Consider the following 19,619-nt stretch of genomic DNA (forward strand, 5'->3'; position numbering starts at 1 on the left):
TAATTATATGATGTTGGCCAAGCTTCTCATGCCCTGGTTCCTCTGTCTGTGAATTGGGAATGAGAATGACTACCTTGGAAAGTGGTGGTGAGAATTAAGTGAGGTAATTTGAGGAATGTGGCTGGCACTTATTAACTGCTTGGTCCCTTCTCTCCTTGATTCTCTTTCCCAAGATGACTCCTAACATTATCCGATCATTCTGTTCTCAGAGTAAGTGATATTTATATTTCTTGCCAGAGTTCAAAACTGATTTCACGTTTTTTCTCATTCGAGGCTCATAATTAACCACTGGGAGGAGCTAGAAAAGATGTTACCAGGGTCCCATTTGAAAGCTGAGGAACCGGAGCTCAGTGAGCATGACTAACTTAAGGCCACATAGCTCTTAAAATGCAAAAGCAGAATAAACTTGATTCTGAATCTTTTTATCTTGGATCTGATGCTTTCCCACATGATATCCTTTTTTCCTTAAATATCGAAACCAGTAGTACAAGAATCTCACTCAAGAAAACCTAAACAACAGAAAAACTGAAGTAAACAACAAATATCCTAAGAGAAGAAGGTATTAGCTGCCTTTCCCAATTAGCTCTAACAACTGGTTTCACACCTGTTACAATTTTATCGTTCATTCTTTATCCTGATTGACAATAGATCTGGGCTGAGGTCTGAAATCCTGTATTCTTAACAGTCTTTCAGCTTTTGCTGATGCTACCAAAATGTCTGTTGACAAACAGCAAGGGTCTAAAAGTTTTAGGTGAGTGAGCCTTATAATTTCATATGCAGCAACCACCTTCCAGGTACTTTACAATTGAGCTGCCAGTTTCTCCCAGAAACTCACACTCAGCCACGTCAGGACCTTTCACTTCAGAAAGTGCCAGAGCCAAGCAGAAACAGGATCTTGGCCATAAACCAGTGACAGAACCAATCATTGATTTTACTTGTGGGAGATAATCATTTATTAATATTTAGAATGCAGTATCTTAGCTCATTTCTGGGACTGCTGTCTTGGCAAGTTGTTTGTTCTCTGGCACCTGCCTGACTGTAAGAAAATGTAATCAACAATTTTAAAGTAAAGGACACATGTCTCTAAGAGATGGTATTGTCTCCATTTCATAAGGACTCTCAGTACAACTGTTTATATAACTTTGTAACTGGGACTTTACATATTGAATTTGTCACTACAAACTTGCCAGAACGAGGGAAACACTCTTAGAGACTATGAAAAATAACTTATTTGAAGACCAACCCAAAGTAAAGGTAATGACTCTGAAATGGCATGGATAATCTATACGATGATATGATGCAAATCAGCATAAAATAAATCTCATAGAAATACAGGCATCCAATGAAGGTATCTGAAAATTGCAGTTATCTGGCTTGAGATGGTGGTGGTGGTGGTGGTGCAGTTTGGTTTGATTTATCATGATGCTATTAGAACTATAGCCAGGGGATATGTTACATATTTACCAAATGTAAGTGACAAGGTAGAGCCATGTTCAAAAGAATTTGAGCAAGAATTGCTTCACAAACAAAATCTAATAAATCAGGAAAGTAAATGTGTAATACTGGTTTTCCTGACGCTGACATGTTTTGGGTGAGTGAGTGTGTGTGTGTGTGTGTGATGTACATAGCAAAAGTTTCCACAAACTTAGAAGCATTGCTTGAGAGGGATGTGAAATGTTGCTAATATTTGATTTTCTGATATTATCTCTACCCGATTCATTGTAATGTTGGAATTGCTAATGGAAATTTGTTCACTGGGACATTTGCATAAATCTCACATCTCTAAAATCTTTGCCTGAACTCTTCCCTCCCCCAACCCAAGTCCCATTACCTATTTCCACTGCTCTATCAATACTTTTTCAGAAATCAAAAATTTGCATTCAAAGGAATGCAAATAAATTACTAAATTATGCTTTATATTTGGCATTCTTTTAGAAGGAAGAAAGCTTACCAGGTCTTGATACTGCTAAATATGGACAGAGCTTTCTATCACTTCTACATTGTACCTCTTTGATACGGAAAATATATGATGTACAGAACTTGCTGACAAGTATTGCTGTCATCTGTAGGACATAGTGATGTTGTGGCTCAAAACAAATGCTGTGTCATCGTTTCTCTTCCCCTGACTGAACTGAAAAGGCTGAAGGGGTTTTGCAAAAAAAAAAAAAAAAAGCATATATACTCATGCTGCTAAAGTCAGACTATAATTTAAAACAAATGAAAGGAAACTTTTATTTCTCCTATTTTTGTTTTGGTCATTCTCTCATTTTGTTTTCATTCCTTTGACTGCAGTTAAAAATTTTCCTCCCCTTTGTTATTTCCTCCTTAATTTCCTTTTACATTTTTTGACTCTAAGTCTCAACATTTTGCTTTGCTGCCTCAGGGTTAGGGTGGAAAGTAGTTGCCAGAGATCCAGCTTTGATTCTTTTAAATGTTTAACACCCCACCTGACTTTTGTACAGTCTCTCCTCCACATTATTCATCCCTGATCTCATTCTCCCAGGCTCCCAGTGGCCTTTGGTACTTTGGTAGATTCCTAAGCTGAGAAAACGTTGACACATTTACAGTACAAACCACTCTCCACGGGTTCACACCACTACCCATGCACCCTGTGCTGTGACTCAGCCCTCAGGTTTGAAAATCCACATGGGTGACATAAAATGGAGACTCTCATCACCCTCCCTCTCCTTTGGGTAATCTTAAAAGAAATCCTTTGTGCTTTGAAAATGTGATCGTTAAAATCTCTCTCCCACCAAGAAAGTTATTGGCTTCCCTTACAGGATCTACAGCTGCTTGCCCAGTTGCTGCCCTGATGAGATAATATTAATTTAAGGTGCTCTGAGTATGTTTTGCAAGAAGTCAGGGGCTCTTCACTTAAGCCCATAGCCTCCAAAATCTCATATCAGCAGATAAGATTAATAGGACTTTATTTTGCCCACTAGTCAAATCTAGCTTTAAGCCAGAAATATTTTGAGAAAAGTGCTTATTTATTTAGAATTGTAGCTTTATACATAGTACATTAAGACATAATAACTTTTGCTCTGGAAAGAATTTTTTTTTTAAATTATGACTAATTATTGGACACCAACTGAATCCAGGAAATGGCTACTTGTTTATGAAAGGTAATATGATGCATTTCTTAAAATCTGGCATATCTAAAATCTAAAGTGTAAAAATCAATTTCTAAGTTGCTTCAACATTTCTATTGATTGCTTCCCCATATAAAAAAGTACTTGAAGTCCAGGAGTATGCATAGGCATTTATAATTTCCAATCAATATTGCAAACTGAAAGTTGATGTTTACATCACGTATATATTATTCAAAAGTAACCTAAGCCCCAAATTCATAATTAGACTTGAGTTAATATATAATGGTTACATAGAACCCAAGAATATTTTACTTTTATAGTATCATCTCTTTTCCTCTAAGCTTGCTAATGCCAAACAACAAAAGGAAAATAAGATTGTCACCATTATAGAATATTTCAACAAGCCTAATGTAGATTTTATACTTATTATAACAAACATTCTATTAGTCTAGACTTCTCCAAATAACCATTAAATGTAACTACAGGAACAGTGTTTATGCAAAAACATTTAGTTTGGTCACAGCTGGAAGCCAAATGCCAAATGTAAAGCTCCTATAATTAAAAAAGAAAAAGTATTTGAGGTCTGTCCTATGAATAAATTATCTGTAGCTAAGGGGAAGAAAAAGGCTGTGCAATACCTGGCCTTCTAACAATCTAGGTCATCACATTACCTATGCCCAGTTCTCTTTTCATGCTGAAATGCCTCTGTTTGTGGGAGAATGTGCATAATTCATAACTTGTAGACTGCAGTTACATCACTCTCCTCCAAAACCTTGTGACCTTACGATAGGATTATGAAAGTAGTCTCTGGGCTAATTTCCTGGACTCTGGTTGGTCTATTTCAAATCAGTTTGGGGTACTTTAAAATCAGTATTCCTAAACATCCATTTGATCTGGTCTCTCCCTTTTTATATCCAGAATAGAGCCCAAACTTCTTACTCTGGGGACCAGGATCTACCACAAACTGACTTTATTTTCACTGTCGGGCCTTGTCTGTGACTTCTGTCCACTGGAACTCCATTCCGTTGGGAGCTGCTCTGTTTACTATGTTATGAACCTCCAAAGATTTGTCCCTCCCTTTACTCTTTTTGTTTCCTTCTTTCTACCAATCCAGTCTCATCCTCTAAAGAAGCATTCTTCAGCCTATGCCCCTCTGCACCATTTACTGACAACACCACTGCTTTGGCCGTTTTGCTCTACGGCCTTTAATTCTTTACTCGCTGATATTGATATGAAATTAGATTATAAGCCCTTGAGAGCAGGGACCATGGCTAATTTATCTCTCATTTTCCGATAGTAACTTCCAGGGTATGTCTCAGGTATTTACTTATTATTTGACAAACACTTTTCTGATAAAACAAAAGTTCCTAATCAGGATTACATAAATGTAAGCACAAATTCAAACACAAGTTGAGCTCACAGTGCTCTCCTGTATTAAAGGTTAAAACTGAATAATGCAGAACAGTGCTGGTAATTTGGGATCCTCTACAGCTGATCTCTTCAGTTGCCTGCGGGCTGCCAGATAAACGTGTGTTTTCACTTCAGGTTAATGCTCATTTACAAAATATTCACTGGCTTTAATCTGAAGTGGCAGTTTTATGTACAGCTTAGATACAAGTTCTAATCATGGAACTAGATGGTACATACATATTGTAATAATTCTTTTACCAAAAAGTATGTAAAGAGAGTAAAACAAGCTATAATATGTTGAGTGCATATTATTGAGAACTTGAAACCACAGATTATCACAGACCTAAGGATAAGAGGACTCAGGCAAGAACTAGAAACTCCGACCAAGGGCCTAGCAAAATGTAATTGATTCTGTATGTTGTTTTATTTTATTTTTAATTAAATTACATTGTAGAAGAGTGAAATTCTGGGTATAACTCTGCCAGAATGAGATCTGTATTCCCTTAGTTTAGAGGTACAAAATGTAAGGCAGTTATACACTCTTTAGGGCAGAGAGAAGGCAGAATTAGTAAGTGAACAAATCTGATGCAGGTTTTGGAAGACTGATTTAAAAATCTATGGCAGGTACCACAATATCTTTAGTTTTTTGTTTGGAATTTCCTGGGCTGATACGTAGATATCTAACATTAACACAAAGCAAAACATAAGTAATTAATCAGTAGGATACTAACATGGTATGTTGGAAAGAAGAAAAAAGAGGTGAAATTTAATTGGAGCAACTAGTGAAATCTTCATGAGGAGATGACATAGTAAGCTAGAATTTGAAGTTAAAGTAGAAGAAAATAGTGGAACTCCAGTCTGAACAGTGTAAATAAAAGTATGCTGCAAAAAATGTCAAGGTGTTTGAGGCAGTAGAATGAGGCTGGAACAAAGGGTAAACTGAGAGAATTGTAGAGCAAAAGACTGAAAAAGCATGTTGGGACAAGATTGTTAACCACCTCTACTGCCATGTTAAGCAGTCTGACAATAGATAATCACCAAAGTATTCTGAGGGCTGTAGACAGAATCTGAGGAAGATTACAATGACAAGGAGAAAATTAAATTTTAATTAGGCAGAGGTAGGGGGCCAAGAGAACAGGGAACACTTTTTTATAATTGTATAGAACAAAGTGATACAAAAGGGTACCTAGGGATTATTTGTGTCATTAACAAAAGGGAAGTGTGTATGAGAGGGATAGTGCGCTGGGGGACAGTGTGCATGAGCAAGCTTTAGAACTTTGGGGTGAGAGCAACATAAAGCTAGAGATGCCAGTGAGCTGAATTCGGGACAGGTTCTTTCCCAGGCATCCCTTGGGAAGAAAAATACTAAGCCATAAGGGCATAAATGGAAACACTCTAGGAATAATTATGGGATTCTGTAAAATATGTTTCTGATAGCTAGAGTGTTGATCGACTGTAAGAAACATTGGGCAAATCAGCACTTTCATCTGAATTTATGTTTCCTCAAGTTGATCTAAGAGCCTAGTGTTTTTCCCAAAAAATAATATAGTGAATTTTGTGGTCTTCATCTGTATTCAGTTAATCTTGTTTCTGTAATCTGATAGGGTTTCTTGATACTTTTTCCATTTTTCTTATGCCCCAATATATGTATTTTTGCACCTCTAGTCTCTTCATCTGAACCGTTTTAGGCCCCTTTCCCCTTTATTTAGCCATGCCCATGTGTTTTTACCGTCAATTTCAGTATAGCACTACAATTCCTTTGAACACCTCTAACTACATAGGATAATTCTGTAATTCTGTTGTGGTTTTTTTTTTTTTTTTTTTTGGTATAGATAATTATATTGGCATGAATGGGAAAACAAGGAGGCTTATCCTGTTCCCCATTTTGTAGAAAATAGTAAGTGTCATAGAGTATTCATTTGCAGAATATTATAGATCTTATCCATGAGTAGTTGATGGATTATAGATATTTGATTCAATTAAGTTATTCAAGAGTTTTTTACTGAGGCAAAAATCGCTTGAGGGCTGAGATTGTGTTGGACACTGAAGATAAACCAGAGAACTGGACATAGTCCTTGATGGAAGGCAGCCACTTAGAAATGACTAATTAAAAAGTGACATATTGTCCAATGGAAGTATAGGAGAACAGGGAAATATTTTTTGTCTAAATAATAAATCACAGAATATAGAATGAATTATATTCAAGCATTTAGGGATACATAGTAATATACATATTATTACTCTGATAGAATTTTAAGCTATGCTAGTGATCACTGGCAAATTTTTAATAAATAAGTAATTTTTATTTAGCATAGTAGCTAATTTAAACCTTGGAGGAGTGTTTGATTACATTCTCCCTCAGGGTTCAACTATTAATGATTTATCTTTAAATATCAAGTAAGAAGGGATATCTGAATTAGGATACATGTTATCAACCCAGCATATATGTCACCTTCCTTTACTCTCTGTATTAGCTACCTCTGATTCAAAATCAAATAAAGTCTATCTTGTCATAAGTCTAACAGGAAGTTATAATATACACTATCTAATACTGTATTTATGATTGTTTTCATATTTCAAATAATAAGAAATGTCAAAGCTGGCTCCTCAAGAAAAGGCAAATTCAGTGACATGGAAGTTGAAACTGAGATGTTTTAAATGACTTACTGATGCTTTTAAATATTTCTATTATTTTATAGTACACACAGACAGAATTCCATATTTCCTACTGTTTCTTTAGTTGCATGTCTCTTTCTCATACTTATCATTAAGAAATCTTGTTCCTGATTTTATCTGAGGACAAAGAAATTACCAGGTAATCTGAGGAGAATAAAACCTATGATTTTAAAAAGCCAGTGAGACAGTGTCACTAGCTAATTTTCTCTAAGTGAACTTCTTTTAAAATTCTTGAGCAAAAATATTTTTTAGCTTTAAAACATTAAAGGATTAGAAAATAGTCTCTTATGATTCCAAATTACCTGTAGCCCAAAATGAGGATATTCAGAATTTGAAGTGGAAAATAGGAGCAATCGTTAATAAAGACCAAGCCCACAAAAGCCTTTGCTTTTGCTTCACATTCATGGCCATTTCAGGTAAAATCACTGTTCTCTCGTTTGTTTTCTCCAGCATGTATTTTCTAGTGTTGAAATGACTGCATCGCTTGGTTAAACATAAAAGCATTATGTACTTCATTTTAGTACATATGTATGCATATAAACACAAAATATCTTAAACAGCCAGAAAGTTTTGAGGGGTAAAGAAATATGCTTCTTTTAGGCATTGTAAAATGCTTTAAAGTTCGTGAAAACTTACAGAACTGGCTGCATATTTAAGTGCCTTTTTACACATTTTCTCTTTATCGCTACAGATCTTCATAAACAATGAATGGCATAATTCAGTGAGTGGCAAGAAATTTCCTGTCTTTAATCCTGCAACTGAGGAGGAACTCTGCCAGGTAGAAGAAGGAGATAAGGTGAGTTTCTGAACACTAGTTTTATTTTATGCCAGGTTTCTTGGTTTCTTGCCATTCTGAGTTCCTGAACCCCATTGCAAGTTCCAAAAGACATGTCATGAAAATATGGTTTCTGGGGCAGCCTAGAGAAATTGTCTAAGTTGTCCTTGTTTAAAAAAAAAAAAAATTCTCTCAGTAGTCATGTAATAATGATGAATCTGTGCTTCTGGGTGTCATGGTGATTGTTTTTTTCACATTTTTCCTTTATTTTCAATTGAAATAGTATATAGATTTATTTTACAGACTGCATAAGAAGGGGTTGATCATATGTTATAAAGGAGAGAAATCCTTGGCCAGGTGCTGTGGCTCACACCTGTAATCCCAGCACTGTGGGAAGCCAAGGCAGTCAGTTCACTTGAGGTCAGGAGTTCGAGATCAGCCTGGCCAACATGGTGAAATACCGTCTCTATTAAAATACAAAAATTAGCCAGGCACGGTGGCACATGCCTGTAATCCCAGCTACTCAGGAGGCTGAGGCAGGAGAATCACTTTAGCCCGGGAGGTGGAGGTTGCAATGAGCCAAGATCATACCACTGTACTCCAGCCTAAAAAAAAAAAAAAAAGAAAAAAGGAGAGAAATTATTTTATTCATATGAAATTGTTCTTTTTATGTTGCTAGATAAAAGTAAAAAGTTATTATAGAACTTTTAGAACAATATATTACCAAGTTATTTTATTAAAAATCACTGCATTATTTAATACCTTTAAAAATTAATTGTAGAATAACTTAAATTGACTAAAAAATTAAAAATGTTATTTTCTAGCTAATAATAGCAACAACAACAAAAACGAATGTTTATTTAGTGAAAATTGTTCTCAAGTTCTAAATGCTGTCTTCATTTAAAACTTAAAGCAACCCTATAGGGGAGGTACAATTTTGAGTCATTTTTACAAACAATAATGAAATGGCAGAGTAGAAAGGCTGAGTAATTTACTCAAGGTGACATTGCTAATAATGACATCAACATTAAAATGCTGCCCCTCTAACATTATAACCTGTGCCTAGTGGAGGATACTGCTTCACCTTGTCATTATTATGAAAGTAAGATAGGGTAATATTAAATAGCCTTTCTTATTATAAAAGTAAGATAGCCTAATGTTAAATAACCTTTTTACTTTCCTCCTGGGTGAGGAGAGTAAAAAACTTAGGAATTTTTATCTGAACATATAAGTGTTTCTAAGTCTAATTTGAAGTGATGTTTCTGTTCTTTAGTTTCCCAGGGGTTGCCAAGCTTTACATTTCTATAATGTGAAGAGGTAGTTTTTTATTTTTTATTTTTTGCTGCAGGAAAAGACTACTGGGCAATTAAAGTCAGCAACACCCAAGGATAATATTGTTCACGACAATGTATTTCAGTTAATTGTAGCAATCACACGTTCCTGCCAGTCTCCTGCCCAGTCTTTTCTATTACTTGAGCCCCAATAAATGAGATCACAAAAATGAGATCACAAATCTGAAGGTACTGGGCCATGCAGACAAACTTATTCCAAGATAGTGAGAGACCTGAGGGGGCCCTTTTGGATTTGAAAACAAGACCCAAGTCATAAGGCACAGGAGTACTGAGTTCAGCCACAGAGGTCAACAGTTTGAGAAGCAGAAACAGAATAGAATGATGACAAATGTCACTGGCTTTCAGATTCAGATTTTCTGTTTATACCAAAGAGTTCACCAAAGCATGAATTCTCCATTCTGTTTCTCACTGTCTCTGGAAGAAAGTCCACAAACAAAGGTCCTTTATAATATTACACAACCTTGTTTATGGACTCCTTCCCAGGCTACCCCATCAACTTCAGAGTTTCAACTTGACCATACCCAGCATCCCTCCCCAACCATTGGTTGCTAGTCACTGCCTTTGCACATGTTCACAGCGTAGTCCTCAGGACCTAGTTCAAGTCACCCTCTACAGTAAGAGCATAGATTTTCAATGTTTGTTCTTACCTTCTTTGAGATCCTATTCCTTTTTGTGTAAAATGAGAGATAGGAAAATGCTTGAGGAGTTAAATGTATAAAGCTCTTCAACAGTGCCAGGCATATCCGAAAGCTTCAGTCATGCCAGTGTTTTATACTTCTTTAAAACCTTCTCTAACCTTCTCAAGTAGACTTGCTCTCTTCTGTGTGGTTATAGAACACTGTATTGGCCTGTATTATAACCTTTGTGTTATACGGCTGTAGGTTAATTTGTCTGAGACAATATGCTTCTTGCAGAGATCAACACTACATCTCTCATTTATATCCTTGGTTTCTGGATATATAGTATATCCTATAGGAATTCTATACTATATCCTAAAAATATACTATAGATATAGTATATTCTATAGACCTATAAAATATTCTTCTTTTTCAAGCTTTGAATTTCCATATATTCCTCATTACTCACCTTAGGAATTTAGTACGAACCGGACTATTGACTGTGGCAGACATTCTCAAAATTTAGCCTGTATCAGAATGTTCATGAAGGCTTGTTAAAGCACAGATAGCTGAGTCCCACCTGCCCTTAGATTTCATTGCAATAATCTTAGAATGGGACCTGAAATTTTTCATTTCTTATAAATTATTTGGTAATGTTGATGTTAGTTGGGATGGAGGTAGGGGAATGCATCTTGAACCACCAAACTATAGTGTTAAGCTGTTAAGTTGTATCTCCTCTCAGCTGTTAACATTTAACAGGGGTCATGAATTTTTGACACCTAAAAGTTAGTGATTGAAAATTGTATTGTGGTGATCACTCTGCACCTCTCTAAAATGCTACTAAACCAAACTTGGGCAGAGAAATACTGATCATCCCTGGCAAGATCTATAGGGGTCCGGGAAGCCTGTTCCCTCTAAGCCATTCCCAGATGTAAGGGAGAACTTTATTCTTCACCTTTCAAAGAGGAATGAATGCGTTTTATCAGAGACTTCAAGAGATCCACACATCACCACCTTAAATGTTCCTCTAGTTGCTTGAGTAGCTCTAGCAGGCCTAGCAAGATGAGAAAAGCAATAAAGGGCAAGGACAGAGTGAGCCCTTGAGAGCTACCTACTTTCTCTCTCCATTCAGGAGAGAAAACAGATCTGTTTACAGTTTGCAACTAACAAATGGAAAAATATTGTTGGTGTTTTAGTTCTGGAGCCTTGAACATCCACCTTTGCCACTGGGATTAGTTTATTACAAAAACAAATCTCTATGCCAGAATTTCCAGATGAAACCTCGTCAGGCAATCTGAGGACTTTTCTTAGCACAGTTTGTGGGATTTACCTCCTTTCTAAAGTATGTAAGGGAAAGCTGATTGTCAAACTGGAAGCCTTAGAAATGTTTGCCATTGATTTGCTCCGTGCTTCTTGACAATTGCTAGTGCTCACCCAAGAGATCAAGGATGCCCATTAACATCTACCCAAGCTTCAAATCAGGTCACAGTGCCAACTGAGTTGGCTGGACATCTGATCACTGAAATTGTTTATGGTATAAACTGTTCATGGTAAACGACTGTTTGAACATCTAGCACCCTTATAGTCATATTCTTTTTTAGCATTATTTTAAAACTTCTTTTAAAATAATGATTACTGTTCTCACAATTTTGCCAACATATGTAGACTCCGACATTGCTTAGTGAAAGGTACGAATCTAGTAAATTACGTAGCCACAGTAAACCCAGTATTCTGGATCTGACTCTTTAGATAATGAGCCAAGAGGTTTTAGGGATTTAATTTATAAGTAGAATGGAGCTAACAATGGGCTATATACCGCCTTTCAATGGTATTATAAAGAAAAGAGGAAGGGCAAGAACAAATGGAGGTTACAAAGCGAAGTACAGATGTGGGTGGGAACTGTTTTCTTTTCACTTCAGTGGTTCTTTTAGGCTATATTGACTAATCCTGAAAACTGCTTTAATACTAAGGCATGACCTAACAAATAATTGGTAGGGATAAAAGTAAATGTCCATTAAAGTAAGTGCCTATGACAGGTGTAAAAGTAAAACTGGTCTGATAACTATTTTCTCCATCTCTGAATGAATTTAATATGGAAATATACCATCTGGGAGTGATCGAAGAGTTCAGTCCTTCCTTAACTATGCTTTAGGAGACATTTGATATCTCATCATCATTTCAACTGTCTTTTTACATTCAGCTTCTGGGCTCTCACTTCACAAAAGGAGCATTTTCAGTGCTATAAGCAAAAGTGTTAGTGATGGTGCAAATCTGAGTTAATGTACCAAATTGTTTTCTGTTTAATTTAAAAATCATGTCCCTGAAAATTCCGGCTCTAAAAGAAAAATTCAAAAAATTATAGGCCTGGAATTAAGAAAACAATAACTCTTATGTCTAATAGTTTTTGAATAATGTATAAGTTTTGTTATAGCAGGGAATCTATTAAAATATAATTTGTTATGTAAATGCCAATGTAATTAAATTAATTATGTAAGGCACCCCCTTATATAAAATCAGTACAACATGATGTGTTTATAGAACAGGTAACCAAATAATTGAAAATTTATTTACTGCCCATTATAGACCCAGAATTGTAAGAAATATTATAGTTTATAAAACAAATAGCAGTACATATTTGTTGCAAAAGAGGTCATCGTTAGGGCAGTCTTACAGAGATATAAGAACTAGATTTTGTAGTCAGATATGAGATCAAATTTTGATTCTACTATCTGCTAGATTTCAAATCCATGAGCCACAGTCTACTCATTTATAAACCAAGGTTCATGATACTTAATAATAATAATATCTATGGGGCTTTAAAGGACTTTCCTTAATGCCTGGAGATTAGTAGGCTGTTAACTAGTAGCTCATCATCAAGCTGGATTACTCTGGCAATGTTTTAGATAGAATTGATATTTGAGCTGGGTCTTAAAGAATATATAAGATTTTGGAAGTAAAGGAGTACACTGGTAGAATATTCTAGGCAAGGAGAACTACAGAGACAAAGGTAAGAAGGAGTTGCATCAAATAGAGTAGAAAAAATGTAAACACGAAGTTTGGATAGGTGAGATTTGGTCTGAAAATTTTGGGCCTTGAAAACCAGGTGGAGGACCCTGGCCTTGAGACTGTAGAAAAAAGGGAACAGGTATAAACATTTGAAAAACAAAGTGATAAGATAAAATTATTTGCAGATTAGCCTGATGGCAGTAGCCAAGGTAGTTTGAGGACAGAAGAGAATGAACTTGAGAAAGTATTAACCACATGAAATAATAAGGTCTAAAATTGTTCAGAGCAATGAAAACTGAAAGGAAGGATTAAAATATGTTAGAACTTGCTTGGTGCAGTGATGTACACCTGTAATCCCTGCATGCCTGTAATCCCACCACTTTGGAAGGCAGAGGCAGGCAAGTCACTTGAACTCAGGAGTTTGAGACCAGCCAGCTTTGGCAACATGGCAAAACTCCATCTCAACAAAAAAATTCGGCATGGTGGCTCATGCCTATAATCATAGCACTTTGGGAGGTCAAGGTGTGAGGATTACTTGAGCCCAGGGATTCAAGACCAGCCTGGGAGACATAGAAAGACCTCGTCTCTACTAAAAATAAACAATTAGCCGGGCATGGTGATGCACTCCTGTAGTCCCAGCTACTCCAGAGGTTGAGGTGGGGGGATCACCTGAGGCTCATGGGGAGACCTAGGCTTTCATAAGCCATGTTTGTGTCACTGCACTCCAGCCTGGACAACAGAGTGAATCTCTATCGATAGAGATTCTCTCCATAACTCAGGCTGGAGTGCAGTGGTACAGTCTGAGATCACTGCAACCTCCACCTCTCAGGCTCAAGTGATTCTCCCACCTCTGCCTTCTGGGTAGCTGGCATGAGAGGCACATGCCCCCACACCCAGCAACATACCCCGATTTTAAAGAAAAGAAAGTTATATCTTGAGATATCATGCCATAACATATTTCATGGTTTATAATAATGTTTTGGGGTAGTGATCTGGTTGTATGTCTCTTTCATATGATTGAATATTCCAAAAGAACAATCTTTTTACTTCAATCTGCTGTCATTAGCAGAGGGATGATGAGAATGCTGCCGAGTGGAATGTTTATCAAATTTTTAGCTGGATGGACAGATGGTTAGATGCCTCAAGGATTATATAGCTAATGAAGAGGAATCAGAATTCAAATCTGGGTCATTTTCATATCAAACTATATATTAACTAAGATTACTCTATTTCTGCTTCTGCAAGATTACATATAAAATGGGAGAAAAGTAAGGGCATGATCCAAAGGACATAACCATAAGAACGTCTTTATTTATAGCAGCATTCTTTAGGGATGTGCTTTCCATATGGCAGAGTTACTTATCTTGAAGCCAGTTTTCCATATCCCTTTGGGAGGCTGAGATGCCTATGATAGCCCATATTTGGCTAAGCCCAATAGCAGGACACTGAACAGAAGGATCCAAATGAAAGCTGTGTCATACAGATCTGTTTAAACACAGAGCAGCATATATTTTATAAGCTCTGGTATCCACAGATCATGCTGACAATCTCAGATTTTTGTGGTTTGCTTTTTCTTTTTTCAAACAGTGCTCTGTAAATTTAGGAAAAAGTTAGAACATGTGGCATGAAACAATGTCTAAATCTAAGCAATCAATGTGATTAACTGAATGCCCAAAATATGCACTGTATATGTATTTCTCAGGAAAGGCAGGCAATAAATACATATATTTTATTGTATATATCATCATTCTCTGAAAAGTTAGACAGTAAGATATACCAGTGTGTGATATATTACAGTGAAAGAATCTTTGCTTGTAGTCAGTAAATATTATTACTTAATCAGACCAGATTATGCTTCTAAAACATCTCCCTTGCTCCAGAGCATCTTAAATTGATGACAAATACTAGAAGAATAGTTTTTTTGTACTTTAATTCACAGACTTCTAAGTTTTGGACTTAATTGAATATAGCCAAAGGAGGAAGATGTTAATCTGAGGTCCATTTGAGGGAAAGATATCCTTAGATGGGATTTACCTTAATTGTGCACAACTTTAAAAAAAAAACTAGGATAATTACTTTTTCTCTCCCCCAATTCTTAAATTGTGTCTCCTGCAAAATATTGCAACCTACTGACCTGTGATGTCATCACTATTTGTGGAGCTATACAATTTCATGCAGTGGCCAGTCGTATGTACAAAAGAACGCTAGAATGATCTATGCCTTTATGGAGTTTGCAGTAATAGTAGCTATGTTCTGTAAGAACTCAGAAGAGGTCTGAACAGGGATCTGTAGGGGAATAGAGTGGCCAGGGCAATATTCATAACTGATATGGATTGCCAAAGAGCCAAAGAATATATGTGGTGTAGAAAAACACAATAGAGAAAGAAGGAATTGAGTGAAGGTGCTATGAGAGAAGGCAAGGAGGCTAGGCTGAGTGTGGAGTCGCTTTATTCTTTGACTTTTACTTGAATTAATGTAGTTTTAAGCCATGCATCATTAATAAGAAACTGACTTCTTTACCTCATTAGGGATTTAAAAGGATCTCTTTATACCCAGTTGGGAAATGGGAGTTTGTCACATGCACATCCTACTCTATTAGTTCCACTGTCTCTATGCCCTTTTCCCTCTGCACAAGAGGAATGAGCACGTGTTTATAAGGTTTACTCTTCAACAGCAAAGAAAAGTTCTTATTCTCCCTTCAATAGGCTCTTCATGAAAGTGGACAGGCTGTTGAGTCACCAGAGACCAAGGAACATATTCACTATTCTGATTCTTGGGCTTGACCTGGAACTCATGTAACCTAGTCACTAAGAAAGTATAACGTGTGGTGAACAGCAAGGATTCTACAGTCAGATGGGCTCCATTTAAAACTCAGCTCAGCCACTTTTTGTTATTGACCTTGAGCAAAGCTCCCCTTTCTTTTTGCTTTCATTTCTTCATCTGTAAAACGGGGAACATATTTGTTCCGTAAAATTATTGAGAATTAAATGAGCTAATATGTGTAAAGTCAGCAGAACATTACAAACGGGGCAAGCACTCAGATGATAGCAACTATTAAAATCATAAAATATTTATATTCTAGGAAATTCAGCATGTGTTAGGTGTGTGGAGCTCTTCATAGTAAAGACGATTTAGCAGGAGTAAAATGCCAACAGACAGTAGTTGAATGTGCACAATGTGCTAGACTTTGCGATAATGGAGGCACAGTGCCCGTTTATGAGGTTCTTCAGTCTATTTTACAGGGTTATTAGCATTAAATTTGCCACCTAATATGTTTAGCTTACTGAATTGAATTCCCTTTGACTTACAGGAGGATGTTGACAAGGCAGTGAAGGCCGCAAGACAGGCTTTTCAGATTGGATCTCCATGGCGTACTATGGATGCTTCCGAGAGGGGACGACTGTTACACAAGTTGGCTGATTTAATTGAAAGAGATCGTCTGCTGCTGGCAGTGAGTATTACCCAAGCTGGATGGGTAGCTAGAGCTCTCCAAAGCGTTCAGTGTTTGAAATGGCAAGTTGTTTTGGTTTTAGGGATTACTATATGCTCTTTACAAAGAAAATGAAAACATTTTTTGTCCCAATATATGGGACTTTTGACATTAAACTTATTCTCAAATAGTAATCTGCACTTCAATTCTGGATGATGTTAATTTCTGCTCCCATAATAGATTCTACGGTCTAAACTTTGGCAAACCCCAAGTTAAACCAAATTTTAAAAATTTATTTACCTTAGAACTTCTCAGAGGCTTTAATAAGGATCACATAAAGTTTGAGTCTCCTAGAATGATATATTAGGTTTGCTCAAACACTTGACCACTGAATTCTTTTGATGGAAAAACTCAAGTTTATTAATGGTGCCCAAAATATTTCTCTAAAATAAGTCGTATTTCTCATTAGTCTAGCCCACTAAGATATTTAATAAATGACTACTTTTTTTCTTCCTGAAATGTGTCTGTTCACAAGGGTCGTAATTAAATGATGTTCTTTTTACAGGTGAAAAAGGCAAAGAATAAAAAAATCCAATTATTAATGTGTTTATCAAAATTATTTTATTGTGCATACAATTTTTTGTTTGTTTATATTTTAGCAGTTAGATGAGTCAGAGCATAATATAGTTGGAGGAGGGTATTTCCTTGTTTTTTTTCTTCTCAGTTGGGCATTATGATAAAGCCAATCTAACATAAACCAATACCAAGATCAGGTTTCAGAGAAAATTTCATCTTTAGAATCTGAAAGTGGCAGTAACAAAGAAGTCTACTTTAAAAAAAGTCAACATTAACATGTATGGTTAATAGCAAGTATGGTTATCAAGGACCATTTATTACTCACATATTCAACATAATTTGAAATATGCAAAAACAGAACCGGCAGCTATGTGCAATAAAACTATAGGAATAAAAATGGCCTGTAGGAAGAAAGCAGAATTTGCTAAAACTTGGCTTTTCTCATTTATCTGATTTGTTGACTGCCTATCAGCATAAGATCCTTTGGGGAAAAAAGTACAGGCATACAAAAATCATGTTTGGTTAAATTTTGACATGGTAGACAGTGTAGTACAGAAGCAAATAGCTTTAACAATTTATCACCTGTCTGTGCATTCCTGCCAGGTAACCGCCCCAGCAGAATATTAGCTCCCAAAAAGCTTAAGGTCCTGCTTAAGAGAAGCCAAGGGGGAGATAGGTCATCTTAAAATGGTTAGGGTACATGACTAGAAAATGTTGAACTTGATAGCCTGACCATTCAAATGGCAATTATGATAATAATGGCAATGCTGGTAGCTTCATAATTAAAATTCTGCTGATGGAAATTCATGGATGAAAAGTCCAGGTGTTATTTAAGTTTGTGTGAGTAGACTGCCTATATCCAGAGGGAATGCAAAAATTAAAAATGATTACTGAGGCATCATTAATAGTCACTGACACTAAATTGTCACCCACAATTGATTACAAAATAAGTGAAATTTTGGAATTCTGATCTGACTTAGAAGACTAGGTACCATTCTCACATGCTATGTATATATCAAATTGTGACCAATTCCTAGAAAGTTGGTTAGCAGGAGAACATTCAAAATGAGACAAAGAGAGCACCCGGGTTTAGAAATCAGAATCTCGCTATGCTTTGTGTCCAGATCTTGCTAGTTGACCTCAAGCAAGTCATTTTAACTCTTAAAAAATGGAGGTTGGACAAGATGACAGGATTTCTTCTATTTCCAAAATTCTCTAGCAAATGATTATTCAAAATATTTACTACATATTTTTAATCTTAAGACTTTTTGGAATTTTAGATTTGATGTTTGACATATTTTTCAGACAATGGAGTCAATGAATGGTGGAAAACTCTATTCCAGTGCATATCTGAATGATTTAGCAGGCTGCATAAAAACATTGCGCTACTGTGCAGGCTGGGCTGACAAGATCCAGGGCCGTACAATACCAATTGGTAAGTACCTTTGGGAAACCACTAATGGTGGGGATAGGGGTAAGGAGCTTACTATAGAGCTGAATAATTTCAAACTCTTCCTTTTAAAAATGTTAACCAAATAAGGCAAAATTATTTTCCTCTTGACTTTTTGAGACAACACAGTTTTCAAACTAGAAGTTCTGTTAAGATTCATCAAATGTCTTTTAAAGTTGTTTCAGCATGACCATGAAGATAACATTATAGATATTTTAGAAAATGTTAAAGTAAGAACATTCGTATGGCATAATTACTGATTTGAGGCAATTGTCTCTTTAAGGGCCCAAACTTTTTAAAGCTGGCCTCTGAAATTATTTATTTGGGTTTTATTCCAATACTGGCATTTATATCCTTTCTGTAATGTAATTATTTAAGCTTCTTTACACGTTCCAGTATAAGTCAGTTATGGTCATCCGTGCCTGGTCAGACTCAGTGTAGTTAGACTATACTAATTAAACAAGCCAGTTCACACTGATTCATTTCAAATATCTTTAGAGCAAAATGGGACTGTGTTTGTAGCCTGAGTTAAGGGTTTGTGTGTGTGAATGTGTATGTATGTGTTATTTTAGTGGGTATGCACATAATGCAATAGAAATATAAAAAATACTTCATGGGAAACATGAAAATGCACCTATTTAGGAAACAATATGGGTATAATTTAATTCACTCAAACATATGAACTTTAGGAACACAGTGCCCTCCAGGACACTGTATTCCTAAATACAGTGTGCATTTTCAATCTAATTGGAGCATCCAGGAGGTCAGAAGTGATAGCAGGAAGTTGAGAGGAAAGAATGACCATGATAATCTAAGAAATGTGACTACTTTAGAATTGTGTTACTTTACTCTGGAACAGAATGGGAGAAGTTACTTAAAACACAAATAGATCTTGATAAAGAGAGTTCCTGTCGAAGCCAGGAAGCTTCTGTGGGAACTGGAACAGAATTGAACATAAAGCATAATGTATCTCTCAGGATGACCACATCAAACTTCAGGACACATAAATTGGTCAAATTTAGATTGAAAATAAATGCCTTTGACTTCTGGCATTTTCTTCATGTATTGAGAGAATTTGCTTTTATTGTTTGGTAGGCAAATAAAACACATTTTACAACAAGTCAGCGGGAAAGGCTTATTACTTATAGGGAGATTTTCTTTTTAATTCTACTTTTTAAATTTTACTAATTCTAAAAATTACAACCTTTAAAAAGAATTATCTTATTGGTAAAACTTTG

The 19,619-nt window shown here is 36.0% G+C and overlaps 1 protein-coding gene across 3 annotated transcripts in view; it reads left to right on the forward strand.

The window, feature by feature from the left end:
* Positions 1-19,619, forward strand: part of ALDH1A1 (aldehyde dehydrogenase 1 family member A1) — a 171,377-nt gene that overhangs the window by 123,021 nt on the left and 28,737 nt on the right. For all 3 annotated transcript variants that reach the window (XM_032290918.1, XM_032290919.1, XM_032290920.1), the window contains 3 exons: positions 7,867-7,971; positions 16,236-16,376; positions 18,237-18,366. In XM_032290918.1, coding sequence (XP_032146809.1) covers positions 7,867-7,971; positions 16,236-16,376; positions 18,237-18,366 — 376 coding nt within the window. The remainder of the gene's footprint in view (positions 1-7,866; positions 7,972-16,235; positions 16,377-18,236; positions 18,367-19,619) is intronic.

The sequence above is a fragment of the Sapajus apella genome, unplaced genomic scaffold (genome assembly GCF_009761245.1).
Source record: "Sapajus apella isolate SASKATOON/1434 unplaced genomic scaffold, GSC_monkey_1.0 scaffold24, whole genome shotgun sequence".
Taxonomy (NCBI): Eukaryota; Metazoa; Chordata; class Mammalia; order Primates; family Cebidae; genus Sapajus; species Sapajus apella.